The 22,015-nt window shown below is 39.7% G+C and overlaps 1 protein-coding gene across 1 annotated transcript in view; it reads left to right on the forward strand.

Moving 5' to 3' along the window:
* The window catches only part of KIF26B (kinesin family member 26B), a 315,882-nt gene that overhangs the window by 200,298 nt on the left and 93,569 nt on the right, over positions 1-22,015 (forward strand). The window contains exon 5 of the mRNA XM_075862905.1: positions 16,364-16,547. Within this exon, the coding sequence (XP_075719020.1) occupies positions 16,364-16,547 (184 nt within the window). The remainder of the gene's footprint in view (positions 1-16,363; positions 16,548-22,015) is intronic.

A 22,015-nucleotide genomic window follows, 5' to 3' on the forward strand; every position in this document is an offset into this window, starting at 1 on the left:
TTTACAAAAGGCTCTCCAAAATAAAGAAACAAATTGTACCCCTCTGTCAGAAACGATATTGACTGGGACCCCATGGAGACGCAGAATGTGTTTAACAAACAAAGAAGCTAACGTCTTGGCGTTAGGTAGTTTCTTAAGGGGCACAAAGTGGCACATCTTGCTGAAGCGGTCTACTACCACCCACACCACCGACTTGCCTTGAGATGGAGGCAAATCGGTGATAAAATCCATGGAGATATGGGTCCAAGGTCTCTGGGGAATGGGCAAAGAACGTAGTAAGCCCGCAGGTCGGGACCTAGGGGTCTTGGACCTAGCACAAACCTCACAAGCGGTGACGTAAGCCCTAACGTCTTTAGGCAACCCAGGCCACCAATAGTTTCTGGTAATGAGGTGTTTGGTACCCAAGATGCCAGGATGACCAGATAGTGCGGAGTCATGGTTTTCCCTAAGTACCCTTAGCCGGTATTGCAGGGGGACAAACAGCTTGTCCACAGGGAGGTTCCCGGGAGCTGAACCTTGATCAGCCGCAATATCAGAGACTAAATCAGAATCCGTGGCAGAAACGATTATACCAGGGGGTAAAATACAAGCAGGATCCTTCTCCGAAGGAGGATTGGCCATGAAACTACGTGACAGTGCATCAGCCTTAATATTTTTGGACCCAGCCCTATAGGTAACCAAAAAGTTAAATCTGGTAAAAAAAATAGCGCCCATCGAGCTTGTCTCGGATTAAGCCTCCGGGCAGATTCTAGGAAAACCAGATTCTTGTGGTCAGTAAGGACCGTTACCTGGTGTCTGGCCCCCTCCAGGAAGTGACGCCACTCTTCAAAAGCCCATTTAATGGCTAAATGTTTGCGGTTACCAATATCATAGTTACTCTCCGTGGGCGAAAACTTCCTGGAGAAGTAAGCACAGGGGCGGAGATGGGTGAGGGACCTGGTACCCTGGGACAAGACAGCCCCCACTCCCACCTCGGACGCGTCAACCTCCACGATAAATGGCTCCCTTTGGTTGGGCTGAACCAGCACAGGGGCCGAGATAAAGCACTTCTTGAGGGTCTCAAAAGCCTGGATGGCCTCAGGAGGCCAGTGGAGGACATCAGCACCCTTGCGAGTGAGGTCCGTAAGAGGCTTAGCGACGACCGAGAAGTTTGCAATAAATCTCCTGTAATAGTTAGCGAACCCCAAAAAACACTGTAGCGCCTTCAGGGAGGCAGGTTGGACCCATTCCGCCACAGCCTGAACCTTGGCAGGGTCCATGCGAAATTCATGAGGAGTGAGGATTTGACCCAAAAATGGTATCTCCTGTACCCCAAACACACATTTTTCGGTTTTCGCAAACAGATTATTCTCCCGGAGGACCTGGAGCACCTTCCTGACATGCTCCACGTGGGAGGACCAGTCCTTGGAAAACACCAGTATGTCATCAAGGTACACTACAAGAAAATTTCCCAGGTAATCTCTCAGAATTTCATTAATAAAATTCTGGAAGACAGCAGGGGCATTACACAACCCAAAGGGCATGACCAGGTATTCGAAATGACCTTCGGGCGTGTTGAACGCAGTTTTCCACTCATCCCCCTCTTTGATGCGGATAAGGTTATACGCCCCCCTTAGATCAAACTTAGAGAACCATTGGGCCCCCTGAACCTGATTAAAAAGATCCGGAATCAAAGGAAGGGGATACTGGTTCCTTACAGTGACCTTATTCAAGTTACGATAGTCAATGCACGGCCTAAGACCACCATCCTTCTTCCCCACGAAGAAGAAGCCAGCACCTACAGGAGAAGTAGAGGGGCGAATGAAACCCTTGGCCAGGCATTCTTGGATATATTCCCTCATGGCTTCACGTTCAGGACATGAAAGATTAAATATCCTACCCTTAGGAAGCTTAGCACCTGGTACCAAATCGATAGCGCAATCGTAATCTCTATGAGGGGGCAACACCTCGGAGGCCTCCTTAGAGAAATCATCAGCGAAGTCCTGAACAAACTCAGGTAGCGTGTTTACCTCCTCACGGGGAGAAATAGAGTTAACCGAAAGACATGACGTCAGGCATTCACTACCCCATTTGGTGAGATCCCCAGTATTCCAATCAAACGTGGGATTATGCAACTGCAACCAGGGAAGACCTAATACCAGATCGGACGATAATCCCTGCATCAACAGTACAGAGCACTGCTCCAAATGCATGGAGCCAACAAGGAGTTCAAAAACAGGAGTATGCTGAGTAAAATAACCATTAGCAAGAGGAGTGGAGTCGATACCCACTACCGGGACAGGATTAGGCAAATCAATAAAAGGCATTTTTAGAGACATAGCAAATTCCACAGACATGATATTAGCAGATGAGCCTGAATCCACGAAGGCACTGCCGGTGGCAGACCGACCACCAAACGAGACCTGAAAGGGAAGCAAAATTGTATTGCGTTTCATATTAACGGGAAATACCTGTGCGCCCAAGTGACCTCCCCGATGATCACTTAGGCGCGGAAGTTTTCCGGCTGCTTATTCTTGCGCCTGGGACAGGTGTTCAGTTGATGCTTGTCATCCCCACAATAGAAGCAGAGACCATTCTTCCTGCGGAACTCTCTACGTTGTCGGGGGGACACGGAGGCCCCGAGTTGCATAGGTACCTCCGAGTCTTCCGTGGAAGAGCGAGGAGACGGGACCTCGGGGGGAATCGCAGGGAAGTCAGAGGGGAAAACACTGAAACGTTCAAGCTGTCGTTCCCTGAGACGTCGGTCAAGTCGTACTGCTAAGGCCATAACCTGGTCTAGGGAGTCAGAAGAGGGGTAGCTAACAAGCAGATCCTTCAGGGCGTTAGATAAGCCTAACCTAAACTGGCACCTTAGGGCAGGGTCATTCCACCGAGAAGCTACGCACCACTTTCTAAAGTCAGAACAGTATTCCTCAACAGGTCTCCTACCCTGACGTAAGGCCACCAGCTGACTCTCGGCCAAGGCAGTCCTGTCAGTCTCGTCGTAAATGAGTCCGAGGGCAGAGAAAAAACGATCAACGGAGGAAAGTTCAGGGGCGTCAGGAGCCAAGGAGAAGGCCCACTCTTGGGGCCCTTCCTGGAGTCGGGATATAATGATTCCCACCCGCTGTTTCTCGGAACCTGAGGAGTGAGGTTTTAGACGGAAGTAAAGTCTGCAACTCTCCCGAAAGGAGAGAAAAGTCTTACGGTCCCCTGAGAACCGGTCAGGTAACTTGAGGTCAGGTTCTAGAGGTGAGGCGAGGGGTACTACTATGGCAGCGTCAGGCTGGTTGACCCTCTTAGCCAGGGCCTGGACCTGTAGGGAGAGGCCCTGCATCTGCTGGGTCAGGGTCTCAAGGGGGTCCTTGATAGAGTAGACTAGGTATAGGCTTGTGATTATGTTATGGCAGGAAGAAGGGGAAGGGGATAAGTGAGCCCTAATCTACCCACAGCCCTGTCCCTGCCTACTTGCAACGACCCGCCCTAGGCGACGGGGTACAACTGGGCGGCGGTCCCTACGCTGACTAAGTGCAAGGGAATACAAACAGGGAACAAGCAAGGGAAGGGGCAGTAGCCCACGGAACACCGTGAGGAAACCAGAGTGGTCCACGAGCCAGACAGAATAGGGATGTCACGAAGTATACGAATGTAGAGCAAGGAGCAGGAAGCAAGCCGGGGTCAGAGCGAAGCAGGATAAGCGGAAGCTGTAGCAAGGCTGAAGCAAGGCAGTAGCAGGCTGGAGCAAGGCTGTAGCAAGGCCAGGAAACAAGGAAGAATCACAAGCAATGAGGAAGAGAAAACGGCAGGTATAAATGGACAGGGGGCGGAGCTAACTCCGACTGACCAGGCCGCGATAGGCTCTCCCACTCCTGAGCCTGCCACCCTGATTGGTGGGAGCCGGAGTCAGTCTAAGAGGTCCGGCCTCAGGTGTCGATTGATTAATCCTGGGAGTATCCACAGACGTAGTGCCTGGCAGATCCTTTACAGAGATGGTAAAGGAAAAGCCAAGTTGGGAAAAATAAATATATGACAGAAAATGGCTAGCTTCTACAGATACGCCTGGTGTCACTTTTTTGCAATTGTTCAGTGGTTCTTTTAAGAAATGTAGCAATTTTTCTTTAACTCAGTTATGCGTCCCTTATACCCAGTGCAATGTTCTCCTGCTCTGCAAGCAACAGTTAAACTTCATCAAGTTGACAAATTATCTCTATAGCAATGTCAATTATTAATAAACATGAAGTTGAAAGGAGACCCTGTAGAGACTGTACTCGATCCATTCCTCAGAGACCGAGCTTGGCTGTTTGGAACTTTGATGTTTCAATAATGCAGTAAATACACAGTATATCAATACTGCACAACAAGGTGAAAGACTTAAAGGGGTTTTCCAGTCCCTAAAAATTGATGGCCTATCAGGATAGGCCATCAATAGCTGATCGCTCAGGGTCCCCGACTCCCGGGACCCCTGCTGATCAGCTGTTTTGACGGGGGTGCAGGGCTCGTACGAGCGCTGCTTCCCCTTCATTTTTACTTGCTGACTGTGAATCGTCGACACAGATGTAGTGGCGATTCACAGTATTGCAGCCTTCTCCCTTTGAAATGAATGGCCGAAGGCTGCAATACTGGGAATTGCTGCTACATCTATGTCGATGATTCACAGTGAGCAAGTAGAAATGAAGGGGAAGCAACGTTTGTACGAGCGCTGCGCCCCCTTCAAAACAGCTGATCGGCGGGGGTCCCGGGAGTCGGACCCCAAGCAATCAGCTATTGATGGCCTATCCTGAGGATAGGCCATCAATTTTTAGGGACTGGAAAACCCCTTTAAGAAAAGCTTGAGAGTTTAAATATTCATTCTGTCTTGTTCTATTACTGTATATACTAATTCGCTTATGCCTTTCTTATGAATGACACTAATGTGTATTAGTTGTCATATATTTTGCTGCATACATATGACACAATATGGTATTTTGGTAACATAAAACAGTCCGTGTAATATTTTGTATTTTATATTACATTTATTTCATTTTCGTCATTGGTCAATTTATAGTTCATGTCTTCACATTATCTGTGTACCCACAAACCCATTTTATGAATATTAAAATACCAGATATATAGTTGTGTAGAGCTTGCTTGAGGATTTTTTTGATGCATTGTTTCCATGTTATTCAGCTAAAGCACAGGTTACATAAGCGCTTCAGTACTTTGGGGTTTGGTGAAATGTGTAATGTGCTTCTATTTACTGTATCTTGCTAAAGCCTTCACCTGGGGTAATAACACCATTGTACAATAATAGGGCTGCCATGAGGCATCTACTGTACTGCAGTGCACAGAGGCGGTGATCTGCCGTGTGCAAGAGCCCTTAGAGTCTTCCTAAATTCAAATGGACCAATCACAGAAGATCTGACGTTGCTATTGATTTCAGAGTGCTGATTCATAATTTGGTAATAGGTAATAATTTTTGTCACCCTGCTCAACCAATGTGACCCCATCCTCCACTGTGCCACCAATGGTTTATTATATTATTATTGTATTATCCCTGTACTGTGTACCCGATGCGGTCCCCACAGACTCTGCCCGTATATACCAGCTTCACAGAGTGAATATGGATTTTGCATGGCAAGTGCGATTTGGTGAGAGGCTGGCAGAGGCTAGGGGCGGCTATGCAGGAGCAGATTAAAGGGCAAAGGAGTCTAGATAAGGTAATGCAATATGTTACAAAATGGCTTAAAATTTTTGCCTTTTCACATATATCACTTGCCCTTTCACATATAAAAAAAAATGTGAAGTGACAGTTACCCTAACACAAACCATTTTTTTTTTTTTTACTATTTTAGTATGATATGTTAAATTAATAACATTTAATGATTTTTATGTAGCGGCAAACACACATGAACCTACAAATAAGCATATGTAGTAATAAATCCATATATGTAGCCTATGCTCAGGCTATTTCTAGATATATCTATATATATATATATATATATATATATGGCACTGCTGAGAAAATTGCACATAATCACCAGCAACTATTTTTGATGTATGGTTTATTAACAGGCAGCTTAACGCAAAGGACGAATTGTTGTAGAAAATGAGGTGTTAATAATATCCTCAAGTACACATTCAAATGTGTCATACCTTGACAGAACTTTAAGTTTAACATTTGTAGTGAAAATAGTTCTTTTCTCTAATCAATCATATGCCTCTTTTTTTTTTTTTTTTTCGAAAGACCAGGAGTCAAGCTCTATTTTGGATTGTATCCCATTCATATATTCAGAATTAAAAAAACAGCTAAGAAAACACCCAAAATTCGGTTCTCAACTCATTTATCATGCCTGTCGTAGTCTCTTTTATAGGGCATGCTCATGCTCAATGCTGCCCCTTCCATACAAAATTGAGCTCTATGGATCTCCTTCATATTATGAAATTGTACTATATGTTACCATTAAAGGGAAACTAAATGCTCGACAAACTTCTGACATGTCATAGTGACATGTCAGAAGTTTTGATTGGTGGGGGTCCGAGCCTTGAGACCCCAACCAATCGCTAAAACGAATCGGCAGAAGCGCTCGCGTGAGCGCTCAGCCACTTCGTTTCTGTTCGGCATTATCTGATGTATCGGATTACGGATTCATAAACTTTCTATTGAGCCCATACTCCGATACATTGATTTCCAGAAAAATTAACAGAAACAAAGCGTCTTAGCGCTCACACGAGCACTTCTACTGCTTCGTTTTAAGAATTGGTGGGGGTCTGAGTGCTCGGACCCCCACCAATCAAAACTTATGACATGTCACTATGACATGTCAGAAGTTTGTCGAACATTTAGTTACACTTTAAATATAAAAAAATATTACTTGGCCAAGTGTGCATAGCACTAAGAAAAGTAGGGTAAAATGAATGGTGCTATGTAGATTATGACTACTTACCCTTCATCTGCCATTTTCAGCTTTCCTATTTTCTATGGTACTAAGTGTACAGAATGTCTTTTCTACATTAACTCCCTAAATATTTGAGCTGACATACAACAGATTATGTATTTTATATGTACATGTATACTCCCTCAAGATACCCTTCAGGATATATATCAAAAGTGTCCAGCAATGCAATGTGGATTACATCCAAGTTAATGTTTGAAAATTAGTCATCGGTCTTGAAAAAGTCAAGAATATACAGATCTGCAATTCCCTCCTTTAAAATAAATGAATGACCCCCCAGCTACAAACTGCATTAAGTGATGTTTATAGAAAACGTTCCCTTTGAAGATGTGAAACATATCAGAATACCAGTTCTCCGTATATAGGAGCATGAAAGTGACACTATACAAAACTGCACTGATGCTAAATGATTGCTCTTAGAGCTATGTAAATATACAGGAGAGCATGTTATTATAAGGAAGTTATGATATCTGGAATAGTGGTCCTCACTCCCTTTCATGAGGTTTGCCGAATTCCTTAACCTGAAAGTATGTCTCTAACTTAACCTACAGTTCTAGGTTATCCTTTGTTAGCTTTAGTTCCTCTGCAAATGTTAACACTTGTGTATTTTTACGTAACAACAAATGTATCCACTGTATTGCATTAATATTGCCAAACTATGATTTACTTAAAGGGCTTGTCCACTTGGAGCAAGCTCTCTTTATTAGACAGGTCACCTTGTGTGCAGCTGATCCTCATTGGGATTTCCTTTGAGATTCTCTTAAAACTATATATAGATGTCTATTCCCTGCAATTAGATTGTAGGATCTTTTCGACAGGGTCTGTCCTACTGAGTCTGAAAGGTATATATTGTATTCTTGTTTTTGTCATAACTGTATGTAATGTAGCTTTTGTAATAGTTTCTATAAATATATTTATAAATGTTTCTTAAAATATATTGAGACCTCAGCTATTGGTAAGAATGGTAAGTATTTTTTAATTGGGAGAAAAAAAAGAGCGAGATCCATTCTCCATACCCAGTAATTGTCCAAATTTCTGTCTTCCGAAAGGCTTGTAGTTAAAGAGAAGCTAATGCTGATCATACGTCTAGAATAACTGTTGGCCTAACACTCATGACAGCTATTTCATCCGACCTCCCCATGAACATGTTCCAGCTGTCACTGCTGCCCAGGGTAGACCTGGCCCGTCACACTAGAGTAACTTCTATGTAAAAGCACTACCCTTTACTAGTTGCCAGTTATAGTTTTTGTTACCTAGCTATGTAACTTGCATTTACAGTACTTGCTCTTCGCTACTACCAGTTTTGGTCCCTTAATGACTGACTACGCTGCTTGTTTGTTGCCTTTCTGTACCTCAACTTGGTTGCTGGCTACTTTGTTTAGTGGCCATGGCAAGTTTCTGAGCTTGTATTTTTGGTTGTGCCGCTCTGTTCTGCGTGTGGCTTCTAACTACCAGTATTCTGACCCCACCGATTCTTGTGACTAAATTTTTGCCTAATCCTTTTGCATTGCACCTGTCTGCAATCTTGTTCCAGCTAGTCGACAACCAGACTTTACGTCGATACCAGCAACTACCTTCTCCTGTACTCCCTTCCCCAAGTTTCTATATACATTATCTAGAGAAATTACTTCTGACCAATCAGCACACACTGAAAGTCTGGGGCCAACAAAGTACCGAGACCCTAACCGAAGTAGCGGGAAAAGGGTGCTATAAGGTAAATGTGCGGTCCAGTATAGTTCTTTCTCTGGGTATCTCAAAACCATGTTCATTACATTTGCATGTTTATTACCTGGCAGAAAAAAGGATCGGGCAATTTGAAATCCAGCATGCTTAATCCTTGCTTCCTACAACATCTGCTGTTGGGGAACATTCAGAAGGCCCCCATACATATTATATTGTAGGTGGGATCTGCGGACATTAATGTAATGTTTATCGGCAGTGCAATTGTGGACGGGAAGATTCATGTGGCCTAATTGTAATAGACTCCGCTCCCCATCGCCTGTACTTACAGTACCCCGGCGTCCTTGACCAGTCTGTCGTCCTCTTCCTTCTTGTTCAGCGTCTGGAAGCCGCTCTAGCTGCCTACGTATTCCACTGGGTCCTAGCAACCCTCGTATTCTTAAATGGCCAGCGCATGCCAATTATTTTTACCTTCACCTGTCCCTGTATTTAAACCCAGCATGCTCTGCCACCTGCCATGACCTATTGCAATGTTTACCGTTACGAATCTCCGCAGCCTGCCCAGACCTTTAGCTCTCCTGACCGCTCTACTTTTACTAACGTCAGCCATCACCAAGGGAGACTACTCCAGGGGTAGTGACCCTGGCTTCCAATGCAGCGAAGTCCACATCCCTGTATAGGGGTTAAAGGGTGAAGACTTGGGTTCCCTTAGACTCCACTCCCCGGAATAGCCCCAAGTCAAATCTCTTGGTGACAAGAAGGGTTTAGACCGCCCCCTGTTGGCCTGCTACAGCCCAATCCTTGGGCTTCGTGACACTAATTTGTCCAAATCTTTCACTTGGGTTGTTGGAATATTCAATATTTGACTTATTTATTTTTGTTGTAGTAAATATAATATTGTTATTGTCTGTGTAGATAAAGGGGGTCTCCATCAATTAAGTTTTTACAGAAATTTGATGAATATGGAAGTAAGAGATTTACAAACCTACATGAACCATGTTAGCATCATACAGTGGATAATCTGTAACAGTTATTGGTAATGCCAGAAAATGACTCAGCCCTTCTACATTAGAGGCGGGGGATATAAAGATTTGTTGTTTTCCTCTTATATATGTCAAATGATGTGACAGTTTATATATTTGATCTTGATGCAAAATAGAAACTGCTGACATTCTTCAAAATAATCTTCCTGGCCACATTTGTAGAAGATTTATTACCTCTGTGTGCATGGATGCATCATTTTTTTCTCATGTATACATCTACACCGACTCATTTGAAATGTCTTTCTTCAGCACCTCCTCAAGTCAATCAAGCATTGCTTGGAATAATTTGTAATTTGATGAAGTTGAAGTGACAATACTAGCAAAAATAGATAGATAGATAGATAGATAGATAGATAGATAGATAGATAGAACACATATGATGATAGATAGATAGATAGATAGATAGATAGATAGATAGATAGATAGATAGATAGATAGATAGATAGATAGATAGATAGATAGATAGAACACATATGATGATAGATAGATAGATAGATAGATAGATAGATAGATAGATAGATAGATAGATAGATAGATAGATAGATAGATAGATAGATAGATAGATAGATAGATAGATAGATAGAATACAGATGATGATAGATAGATAGATAGATAGATAGATAGATAGATAGATAGATAGATAGATAGATAGATAGATAGATAGATAGATAGAACACATATGATGATAGATAGATAGATAGATAGATAGATAGATAGATAGATAGATAGATAGATAGATAGATAGATATGAGATAGGATTATAGATAGATAGATAGATAGATAGATAGAACACATATGATGATAGATAGATAGATAGATAGATAGATAGATAGATAGATAGATAGATAGATAGATAGATAGATAGATAGATAGATAGATAGATAGATAGAACACATATGATGATAGATAGATAGATAGATAGATAGATAGATAGATAGATAGATAGATAGATAGATAGATAGATAGATAGATAGATAGATATGAGATAGGATTATAGATAGATAGATAGATAGATAGATAGATAGATAGATAGATAGATAGAACACATATGATGATAGATAGATAGATAGATAGATAGATAGATAGATAGATAGATAGATAGATAGATAGATAGATAGATAGATAGATAGATAGATAGATAGATAGATAGAATACAGATGATGATAGATAGATAGATAGATAGATAGATAGATAGATAGATAGATAGATAGATAGAACACATATGATGATAGATAGATAGATAGATAGATAGATAGATAGATAGATAGATAGATAGAACACATATGATGATAGATAGATAGATAGATAGATAGATAGATAGATAGATAGATAGATAGATAGATAGATAGATAGATAGATAGATAGATAGATAGATAGATAGATAGATATGAGATAGGATTATAGATAGATAGATAGATAGATAGATAGATAGATAGATAGATAGAACACATATGATGATAGATAGATAGATAGATAGATAGATAGATAGATAGATAGATAGATAGATAGATAGATAGATAGATAGATAGATAGATAGATAGATAGATAGAATACAGATGATGATAGATAGATAGATAGATAGATAGATAGATAGATAGATAGATAGATAGATAGATAGATAGATAGATAGATAGATAGATAGATAGATAGATAGATAGATAGATAGATAGATGGAACACATATGATGATAGATAGATAGATAGATAGATAGATAGATAGATAGATAGATAGATAGATAGATAGATAGATAGATAGATAGATAGATAGATAGATAGATAGATAGATATGAGATAGGATTATAGATAGATAGATAGATAGATAGATATGAGATAGGAAGATAGATAGATAGATAGATAGATAGATAGATAGATAGATAGATAGATAGATAGATAGATAGATAGATAGATAGATAGATAGATAGATAGATAGATAGATAGATAGATCTTTAATTACAAAAGTAAAAACAAAAAAAGAAATCTAAGAAAGGACACAGAGATCGATTTTGGATATATTAATTGCTGGTGTCTGTGCTTTCCTCTCAGTCTCATGATCTCAGAAGGAAGTGAAGAGAATGTCTGATGGTTTCTAGTCTAGAACTACCCTGGCTGCTCAGATGAACTCGGTCGGATAGTACAAGTCTATGGTGTTCATTTCTGTCACCATCCCTGACTTAGAGATCATCACTTGAGGACATTCCATGTGGAAGTTGCATCATGAGGCAAATACAGAGTCCTAAGCAATACAACATCCTTCGATATCTGGGGACGTTTGCTGCTCTGCAAGGAATTGTAGATTTTTATTTTTAAATACAAGGGACAAAACTGGTATATTACAAAGAAACTCCAAAAAATGAAGAGAAAACATATCTTAAGATTTGTCAGCAAATATGGAGCAGACGACATGTGAGTATAATATTAGTATAGTCTTCTGGACTGGATCCTTCTTTGTTCATTTTCGGAAGGAAAGATCTATTAATAAAAGTTAAAGACCCGATGTGCTTTGCTTTATAGGTTTTGTATCCGTACTATACTGCCATTTCTGCACCGTTTATCTGACAGTCATTACGGGTATACTCATTTTTTTTCACTGAAATTAATGTGACACTAGAACCTAAGGCATTGGTCAATGCGACTGAAGGCAGCAGTGTGCGCTCGAAGATTGTTGGATTTCCTGTGTCTCACAGACCTTGATTCCCCAGTGGATGGAGCAATTTTATAGACGATGTATCTTGACTTTGTATTTTGGATGTGATTCTGCCTGAGATCTCTTCACTGGTCCATTACACAGTTAAATAGCGAAGTCTGTAATAAGCACATCTCAAAATAAGTACAGTATATCTCAGACTCTAGTTTTTTCAATGTCATTGCTAAAATGTTTTATGAATAGTTTAGTAAATTTTCTTTAAAATTAACCCACTAGTCAATTGTATATATGTATTTGATTCTAAGACTGGCTTTGCAAACACAGATTTTGTCCCCATTCTAATGGACATCCCACAATTATTTATAAGGGCCTCAGTCTAAGATATTTTTTTGGGGTAGGAGCAGGAAATGACTCGCATTGCTGCAAATAGATCCCTGACATTTTCCAAACAAGGCGTTTTCTGACCCAATGACCATATGGATTCAAGCACTATGACCATTTTTACATGGAATATGAAGAATGTCACTGAATCATAGATAGGATCTGGCCTTAGTTACTAAAGTCTACGTGTACACAGGATATTACGAATTCTCTAAGGGTATATAAAAATACATTTTCTGAACTGGACAATCCCTTTAAGACCGTTTGTGCAAATTGACATAACCACTTTATTTATGGATGGGTAAAGCAATTGGTCTGGGAAAATACTTTTGAATGTGTAGTCTGCAGCCTCCATTAGTAGATAGTACATATATGTCTGAGGTTGATGACCGAACAAAGAGGGCACATGGTCGACCATCTTACCTTACTATAATGTCTCTAGGCATCTTTAATCAGTTATTCTATCTATTGCACTTTAAGGGTCAGTTCACACAAAGTTTTTAGAAACTTTTTTTGATGCGGAAACCGCGTCGGAAAACGCACCAAAAGATGTCCGAAAATGCCTCCGATTGATTTCAATGGGAGGCAGAGGCGTTTTTTCCCGCTAGCGGAAAAACCATCTCATGGGAAAAAGAAGCGACATTCCCTATCTTCGGGCGGTTACGTCTCTGACCTCCCATTGACATCAATGGGAGGCAGAGAAAGCGTATTTTGTGGCGTTTTTTGCCTGCGGCACTCAATGGCCATGGGCGAAAATCGGCGTACAGGCAGAGCAAAATCTGCCTCAAAATTCCAAATGGAATTTTGAGGCAGATTTTCTGCCTGCAAAAAACTCTGTGTGAACCCAGCCTAAGGCATCATTTTCTTCTGATGCAGGGGTCAACATATTTGTTTATTGCAAACTGCTGAATATTACTTTGGTTTATGCAAATATTTCTATAAAAATCTGAATTGCTACAGTCATTTTCTATTACATAATAGAAAAACTAATGCAAAATGTCAATCATTTCTTCAGTTTGAGAAAAAACTATGTAGTGTCAATACATTTATATAAGGAATAAGCATATATATTGGTAAAAGCTAATTCTATAACTTAATGTGTTAGGCTGTGAATGTGTTAGGTTGTTAATATTAATAAGCAAAATGTACATTGCGTTAACATGAAAAACATAAAGAAAATACAGTTTAATTGACTCATGGAATTATTGCATATCTCTGCCGAGTATGAATATAAGATGCGAAATTTCCCGTTCAGTAACAGAATGTTGGGCTATTTATATTTGAAGCTAATTATAAGCAATTGCTTATTATTCTAAATATCCTGTGCGGTGTGAATTTTTCCCTTCCCCCACCTCCCTTCAATGTGTTTTATCTTATTGTACTTTCTGCATTTGTAATTATTTGTTCCCATTAGTGCTGGAGTACAAATGAACTTTTTATAACTTCATAAAATATGCATGGTGGCACTTTAGAATCAAGCCCTTCATGCAAGTGCCAAGACATTTTTCAAAGTGTCAAAAGTTGCCAGAGACTTTCTAGTAAATTTGTGTATGCTGAGGTTAAAGCCTTGTAATCCAGGTACGGCACAGGATTCTTAACTTTATTTGTGTGTATGTACAAAAGGAAGCTGTGTGCTTGTTGTTGCTGAGCCTGTAACTAAGTAACCTGGCCGGTAATTGGTAAATGCTTGGCCAAGATTGGATTCAATTTACTTACAAATATATGTGGTTGCTTGTAATGGTGCAATACACTAATGATAACAGTATCAATTAATTTCACTAGAGTGTTCTACATTCATTTCTTCAATAAATTTTTCTGACATATGCAAGAAATGTAGTGATCATTCAGCTTGTTTGTATGCTTTAGGCTCATTTGTCATCCGGTATAGCAGTTAAACATACAGTATGGCGCTCTGATATGGCCATGTATACTCATATAAAGAGTATGGACTCTACGGAAGAAAGAGGATGGCGGAAGAACGTGTCTTTTGTGATTGCTTTTTTTTAGCCTGGTGACAATGTTAGGGCCTGTTCACATCTGCATTGGAGGCTGCGTTGGGGCCACCATCACAGATCCAGCCAAAAATATCAGAGACAATAGCGCAGCATTCTGCACTATTGTTTCAGGTAAAACAATGGATCCCATTACGGAAACCCAATGGAACTCATTAAAGTCAATGGGTTCTGTCGGGCGAGAATGGTGTCGGTCATGTAACGGAACCAGCGCTTCCAGTATTTTCGTTGATTTGCTCCCCTGATGGAGCAGAGCAATGGAAGCATTGATACAGATGTATAAAAGCCCTTTCTCTACTGTGATGTCTTTCTTGAGGAATCACTCTAGAAATCACCTAACAAGCCTAGATTAGGACAGGTTGTTAGCCTCTGAATAAAAACTAGCAAAAACCATTCACTAACAGCAAGTAGAATTTTTGAAAATTGTGATATATAAATTAAAACACAAATATATTGAGAAGGTGTTTGGCTATTCAGTGTATAATAATTAGGGACATACTTACAATTCATTGTTTATTACACTGCAGCGCATAATTTGCAGTAATAACTTCTGTGTTTCAGACTACCTACTGGATTTGTTCATTAAAACTGAAGGCAATCTCATTGTCTAAAACGACACTAATCCTACAGCACAGGGGTGTGCCGGGTATACCCAGATTTACCCTAATTTTTCATACCAGAATCATTGCCAATGAGCGAAGTGCACCCATTTATAGTTGATGATGGGAGTTGTATAATATAGTAATTAAAAAGAAAAAAGTAAACGCATGCAGCCCTTTATCATCCAACGGCTCCAGCCTCCTTCAAGCCGCTCGTCTGTAGTAATGAAAATCTTTTCCAATTTCCTTGGTGCACACTCTTTATGTAATGTGATATTCATTGCCTGGTTTTAGTCCATACGTTTTGGTAAAGGATAAAATAAAATTCTTTCACGTCGTATTACATGACTATTTGTTGAAATAAACCATTGCCAGACAATGGTAGATTCTTGCTATAAGTTGAAAATGCACAGTCAGAGGTATTGTTTTAAATGTCATACAAAAGGTTAATGCTGTTGAGTAATGACAAAATGCTTTTGGGCTTCAAATCCAAAATATTGTATGACTTATTCAGTTCGTTCATTGTTTCTGCTTTTGTAATGAAATGTCAAACGTGAATGTTGGAGTTCAAGAAACATTTTAGCATGGAGAAAGCTACGTGGTACAGGGTAACTTGTGTTTGATCGATCCGAGCACATTATAGTTAGCTGAATAAAGCTCATCAAGTATTTATTGGCACCTATGTTACAATGACAATGTCTACCAACGGCAGTTAGTTCACCAAATATCCAATGGCATGTGCCAACAATAAATTATAGAATAAAATACATTGACTAAGTCTACAATTACCAATAGTACTGGCCATGAACTTTAGATTTTAGTCAGTAAATGACATAATTTTTAGTGGGATCTTTCAATAATAATGTCTTGGAGACCTGACAGTGCATAATGATAGGAGGGTCGGGGCTGATATTTGTTGACAGCCGTCTTAAGTCTTTGGCCAACAGCATAGTTAGTAGGTTCAGCGTGGATTTATCTATAATGCAACAGCAACTCATCCTGGAGCATGACGGCAAGTTTTATAGGCTGTAGAGTGTAAATGTTTTTCGTGATTTGATTAGATCACTTTTGACGTTTTTTGTTGATTGTTACAGGGCTGCTCAGAAGTTAAATCTGTCCTCCAAAAAGAAGAAGCAGAGGACAACACCTTCCTTAGTGTCAGAGCCACCACTTTTCTCAACCAGCTTTTGTGGAATTCTACAGACTTCTCCTCCACCTGCTCCACCATGTTTACTGAGGGCAGTCAACAAAGTGAAAGATACTCCTGGACTCGGAAAGGTAAGGAATAATGATTTATATATGACGACTTCAGACAAGTACGTGGACTTGTGTGGTAATATTGGAATATTACCAATAGAAAACAGCTCCTTTAAGGACAACTTCACAAAAAGTATATACACTCCTCTCTCAAGTCTTTCTAAGGCCTTATTCACACAAACGTGTTAAACGTCCGTGTGACGGCCGTTGAAACAACGGCCGTCACATGGACCTATTTAATTCAGTGTGGCCGTTCACATGGCTGTTGTTTCAACGGACCGTGTGGAGGGTCCATGAGAAAATAGGACATGTCCTATTTTTTACACACTCCACTGTAGTCTATGGGGGATGTGTGATATCGTGTCCCGCAGTGCAGATCACGGATGTGCATTGGACGTGAAAAACTGCAGTTTTTCACGCGAGATCCGCAACGCCCGTCTGAATCTAGCCTAATAGCAGAAAATCCTAGCGGCAGAAGTAATACATCATCAATATGCCCCACTATCACTACTGCAGACTAGCGGTGTCTACAAATATCTCCACAGGAGCCAGGAGATCTAGTTTTGTCACCTACTGTGTCTGAGTAATTACTATGGAAAAACTTTACCAGAATTTGTCTTTAACTTTGACCTATAGAGTTTAGAGTAACTTTCCTTCTTTAAATATCAATACCTATGCAGAATATCTCTTTTGCTGGTACTTTCTCAATAGCCAGCGAGATGTAGAGAGCTGTCCACTAGAGAGAGTCAAAAAGCACCAAAGGTGTGTAGCTGAATGTAAGCTGACCCAGCTGAACAGTGTATATAGTAGTGTTCCCTAGACCCCGACTCCTGCTAACACATTTAGATATAGGTTTATGTATTTTCTTATTTCTTATTTATCTTCTGTGCTTCACTGGAATACTGGCTTTTCCAGAAGCATAGCCAGAAGTTCTACTGGTCTTCTTAAAGTGGTTGTCCCAATTGGGTAACCCTCTACTGACGATCAGCTGTTATTGCCAGGGAAAGCTGTATGGGGCCACTGGGGAAATCTAGTATAACTTGATGCTCATTCAAGTCATGACCACTACAAGACCGCCAGTGCGGGAGCTGGTCTTTACATCGACTATCAGGCTCAAATAAGGATATTCCAAGTGGGGGAACTTCCCTAGGATGTTCTGATGCACTAGTAGGGCATATGAAGGAATTGTCCTATTTGGACAACCTCTTTAAATTCTTTCCGGTTCTTCTCAAACAAAGTTAATATTTCACTAAGGCTGTACTAGCAGCATCTCACATAGCTAACCAGTTCTCTGCTCTGTACTGATGAGGTCTAAAGACTAAAACATATCTGCCCCCCGGATGGCTATCTATGGTGTGTTAATACATGAGACATGTTCTAAGACTCATTCGGGTGGAGACAAATGACCCTTTAGGTTGTGGAGCTCTTCTGTAGAAGATCAGTTTTTATTTATTTATATAAGAAAATCCTAAAAAAAATATATGCCTTGCTAATCTGGTACAAGGGATTTACAGTTTCACTTATCCGGAAGTATAACTATATGTGCTCTGTTTTGACAAGAGATTGTTAAAATGACTGAATTGTCTTCTGCTTGATTTCAAATAATCACATGGAGCTGAATATGTGATTTGATTTTTTTTGCAAACACCTGGAATAATAATCAACGGAGTATTCAGCTTAGTTATTTACGTTGTCTCGCTGTATGGCAGCAAGCGTTAACGCCCGGTTAGGTTATTGTTAACCTTGGCACATGGTTATCATGGATTTGATTGCAGTAAAGTTAACAAATAAAGGATTTAACACATGAGTAAGTATAAAAATAAAAATTACAGTCAGATAATTTATCCACGTAAATGGCAGTTAATGATTATCCAAGACTCTTGGCTACGATTACCTGCCACATTTTTAGATCTTAATATTTCAAAATAAAGACGTGTGTACATAGTAAAATGAAATTGTACGACTGTTATCATTAGATAAATATAGGCAGATTTATGTGACCAAGAGTGAATGCCAGAATCAAATAATGTGCCGACTATTTAAACTGATCTCCTGCAACTAACTAAAAATGTAGGCCAGAAAAGTGGAATAATTAAAGGGGCGCTCAGCTGCTTCGTAAAAAAAAACATTAAGAAATTAAATAATATAGATCATATTTTTATTTCTGCACCATTTTCTAGTTCTCTGAATGCAGCACAGAAGTATACAAAAGTCTTACTAAACCTGACAAAGGTTATATAATGTATTTGTATGTTAGCATATCTAGCATAGACTACAGGGTCAATAATATTAGTAAATCATTTAATAACATCTGTCCCCCTAATTCTTGCTAACCTATCAAATGTAATTTAGTCATAATTAGGAGACGTATGGAAAAAAGGAAGTTTGCTGGTTCAGACTACACATTATTTGTTTGTAGTCTGTTACCATGGTAGCATATAGGTCTGCATAGACGATGTAGACACAAACTGAAAGTTAAGACTATTTGTAAAGTTGTTTTCATTTATATGCATTGGAACAACAAAAAAATATTTTAAAGGCGGACCTAACAATTACTGCATTGTGATGACTTACTATTTAGATAATTTACGCGGGGCACATCAAGCACCTTTGATAATCACAAGTTCTTGATATCACTCATATTTGTGTGATTGTGACCAGTTTTCCTTTCACAATCACACTATGGCCAGCTTTCTCTGCGGACCCAGGACAATCTCTACATGACAGTATGACAAACTCAGTTCAGCTACATTGACATACTTACTGGGAATTACTATATTATTTTATTATTTCTATTTATTTTTAAATCAATTAAAAAGAATATTATTCTTGTATTTTTTTTTTATTTCTGATGTCCAATTGCTGTACTGTTCCTCACCTTCCAGAGAGGTTATTGAGATAGATTGCCCCATCTAGGTTTTTAAAGGCTATGCTCAATGCATCACTTTGTAAGATATTCCCACTCTGACTAATGACCCAGTGCAAAATATTGATTAAACCACAGGTCATATTCTTTCACTCCCCTATTTCGTTTTATTACCTTATCCTTTCTTTTCTCCTATTATCACTGCATGTTTTTATGGCTTGAAATCATCAAGCCATTGAGAATGGTTTTCCCTGCCGCAGTCAATTGATTTCTAGTCATCCTCGTAGAGGCACACTGGATCAGGTGCTGCCAATTCCCACCAGAAAATGCTAGCCAATTACCTTCTGCTATAATATGGCTTGCACTGCCCAGTCATGCATAACATTTTGTTACAAGATGCCTCAACACTAGCTGAGTGATGGAATGAAACGTCCACAGGGAATTGGATTAAAGGTTATGCTGTGAGTTCTTAGCTTTTTTTCCCAGCTACAGCATACATCTCATTATGTAACCTGGTCAAAGATGGTCACTTAGAGAAGTGTAGACATAGACTGCTATATTCAAACCAAGTAAAAGCAAAGCTTCCAGGAAAGATCTGTAGATATTTTCCATAATACATGGACTATCCATCACAAAAGTTATATTCTCAAGAAGGATCCTAGCACTGCATATGCTTTGTCCAGAATGAAATATATAATTATTAATGTTAGAAAGGTCTATACTTAGGATAGGCCATAAGGGTTTGATCAGTGGGAGTCTGACCACCAGGATCCCTGCCAATGATCGGAATGAAGATACTGTCACTGTGCTGCAGTACTAGGCACAGCCACAAGTACAGATAAGCCGCTCTGTCTGCATCAACAATTAAGGGGGCACAGCGCTCCAGACTTAAAGGGCAGCAGGGGTCAGACCCCGACCAATCAAACATTGATGTCTGGACTAAGGTTCAATGTTATAGTCACGGAATGTGACGTGATATCATTCTAGGGTAAAACGGGTTGTAATTTGGGCACAGCCAAAGCATTGCTGGGCACCTAAATGTAAATTAGTGTAAGATGTTGTACACATCTGCATTGTGGCTTCTGTTTATAACCGGATCTGTCATATGACGGATACTAAAGGCGCCCGATATACCCCATTTACTTACAGTGGGGTCCATCGAGGTTCCGTCGTGGTAGTATAGCGCTGCATGCTGCTTCCAACGCAAATGTTAGCAAAGCCTTATTCAATCTGATAACAATTGGATAAACGAATAGAATCAGGTAGATTATCCACCCCATAACCAGTTTATTCCAGAGATTTAACAGTAGCTATGCAGTATGAAATATGCACTATGCATTTTCTGCAGGTCAGCGTGGTCACGTTTTTGGAAACATTTTGCATTTTTAAGTGAACGTGATCATAATTTCCATTTTGAAGCTTTAGATTTACACTGTTCACCATAGTCAGAGGACTGTGGAAATACTGAAAAGTCTGCACTTTGCATATGAATGGTTTATTAGCCATCTGTACAAGCAGATTGATATAGTCAGTAAAACTTTATGGGCTGCAACTGACCAGAGGAAAAGCAGTCATCTTGATCATTTGCGGAGATTATTTTGTGAAGCAGATGTGCCGCATGTATTTATTGAGCGCTCGATAATACTGTACTTTTGTCTATACTTTTCTCTACTTCCCAGAAGGAATGAATGGATACAATGTGATCTTTCAAGCCACACATTCCTTCCCAGTCAAATAATGTCAAAGATAGACCACTAGAAGTAATCACCATCCGTTCTTGCCCATGGCTTATTGATGTCAATTTAATGACAGGTCTTTTAGATATGCCAGGAGCTGTCTGTCCATGTCATCTTCACTAATAACTCCCACAGCCAATCCCATCTCCTTAATAATGAATAATGGACAGTAAAATGGAAATAGTCTTTTACGCTGAGACATTGGGTACAGATTGAATCTTAAAATATAACTCCATTTAGAACAACTCTTTACTGGTAAGCAAGGTCAATTTAGAATTAGGCAAAGAACAAGCATGGGCATTTCGACATTCTATAGCAGGAAGGTGAGATGTGTCCAATGAATTGTATAGGACAGCCAGAAATCTTTGGTGTCATCGGTTATATGTGTTCCGCAGCTGGACATACTCTCTACCAAATATTTTTCAAAGCAGACCTATTTTATTAGAGATTCAGATCTTACAGAGACTAAACATTGCAGCATCCTCAGTAGAAAACCTAATCGTAAATCCCGTCTACCATCTCCCATTTAACATGGACTATCATTAGCCAAATGTATGCCGAATGGGTTTAGAATTGGTCGAAATACATATGGAAAAGCAACATTTTTACGCTTTTCATTACTGCTGTATAACATTTTTCATGAATTATACTTTACTGAGAAAAGAAGTCCGAACAAATGGACAACAGCATGTCTTTAAGTAGACAGCTCCATTAACAACAAGAAATATATTATTTATAGTAGTAATCTGCAGAATGTTTGCATTGAAAATGTATGTAAATAATATATTCTAGCATTTACAGAAATATCATCAAACTTGGAACTAAGGACCAGTTCACATGGTGTTTTTTGGAGCTGATTTTGATACACAAACTGCGTCGGAATCAGC

This window comes from Rhinoderma darwinii, chromosome 4, assembly GCF_050947455.1.
Source record: "Rhinoderma darwinii isolate aRhiDar2 chromosome 4, aRhiDar2.hap1, whole genome shotgun sequence".
Lineage (NCBI taxonomy): Eukaryota > Metazoa > Chordata > Amphibia > Anura > Rhinodermatidae > Rhinoderma > Rhinoderma darwinii.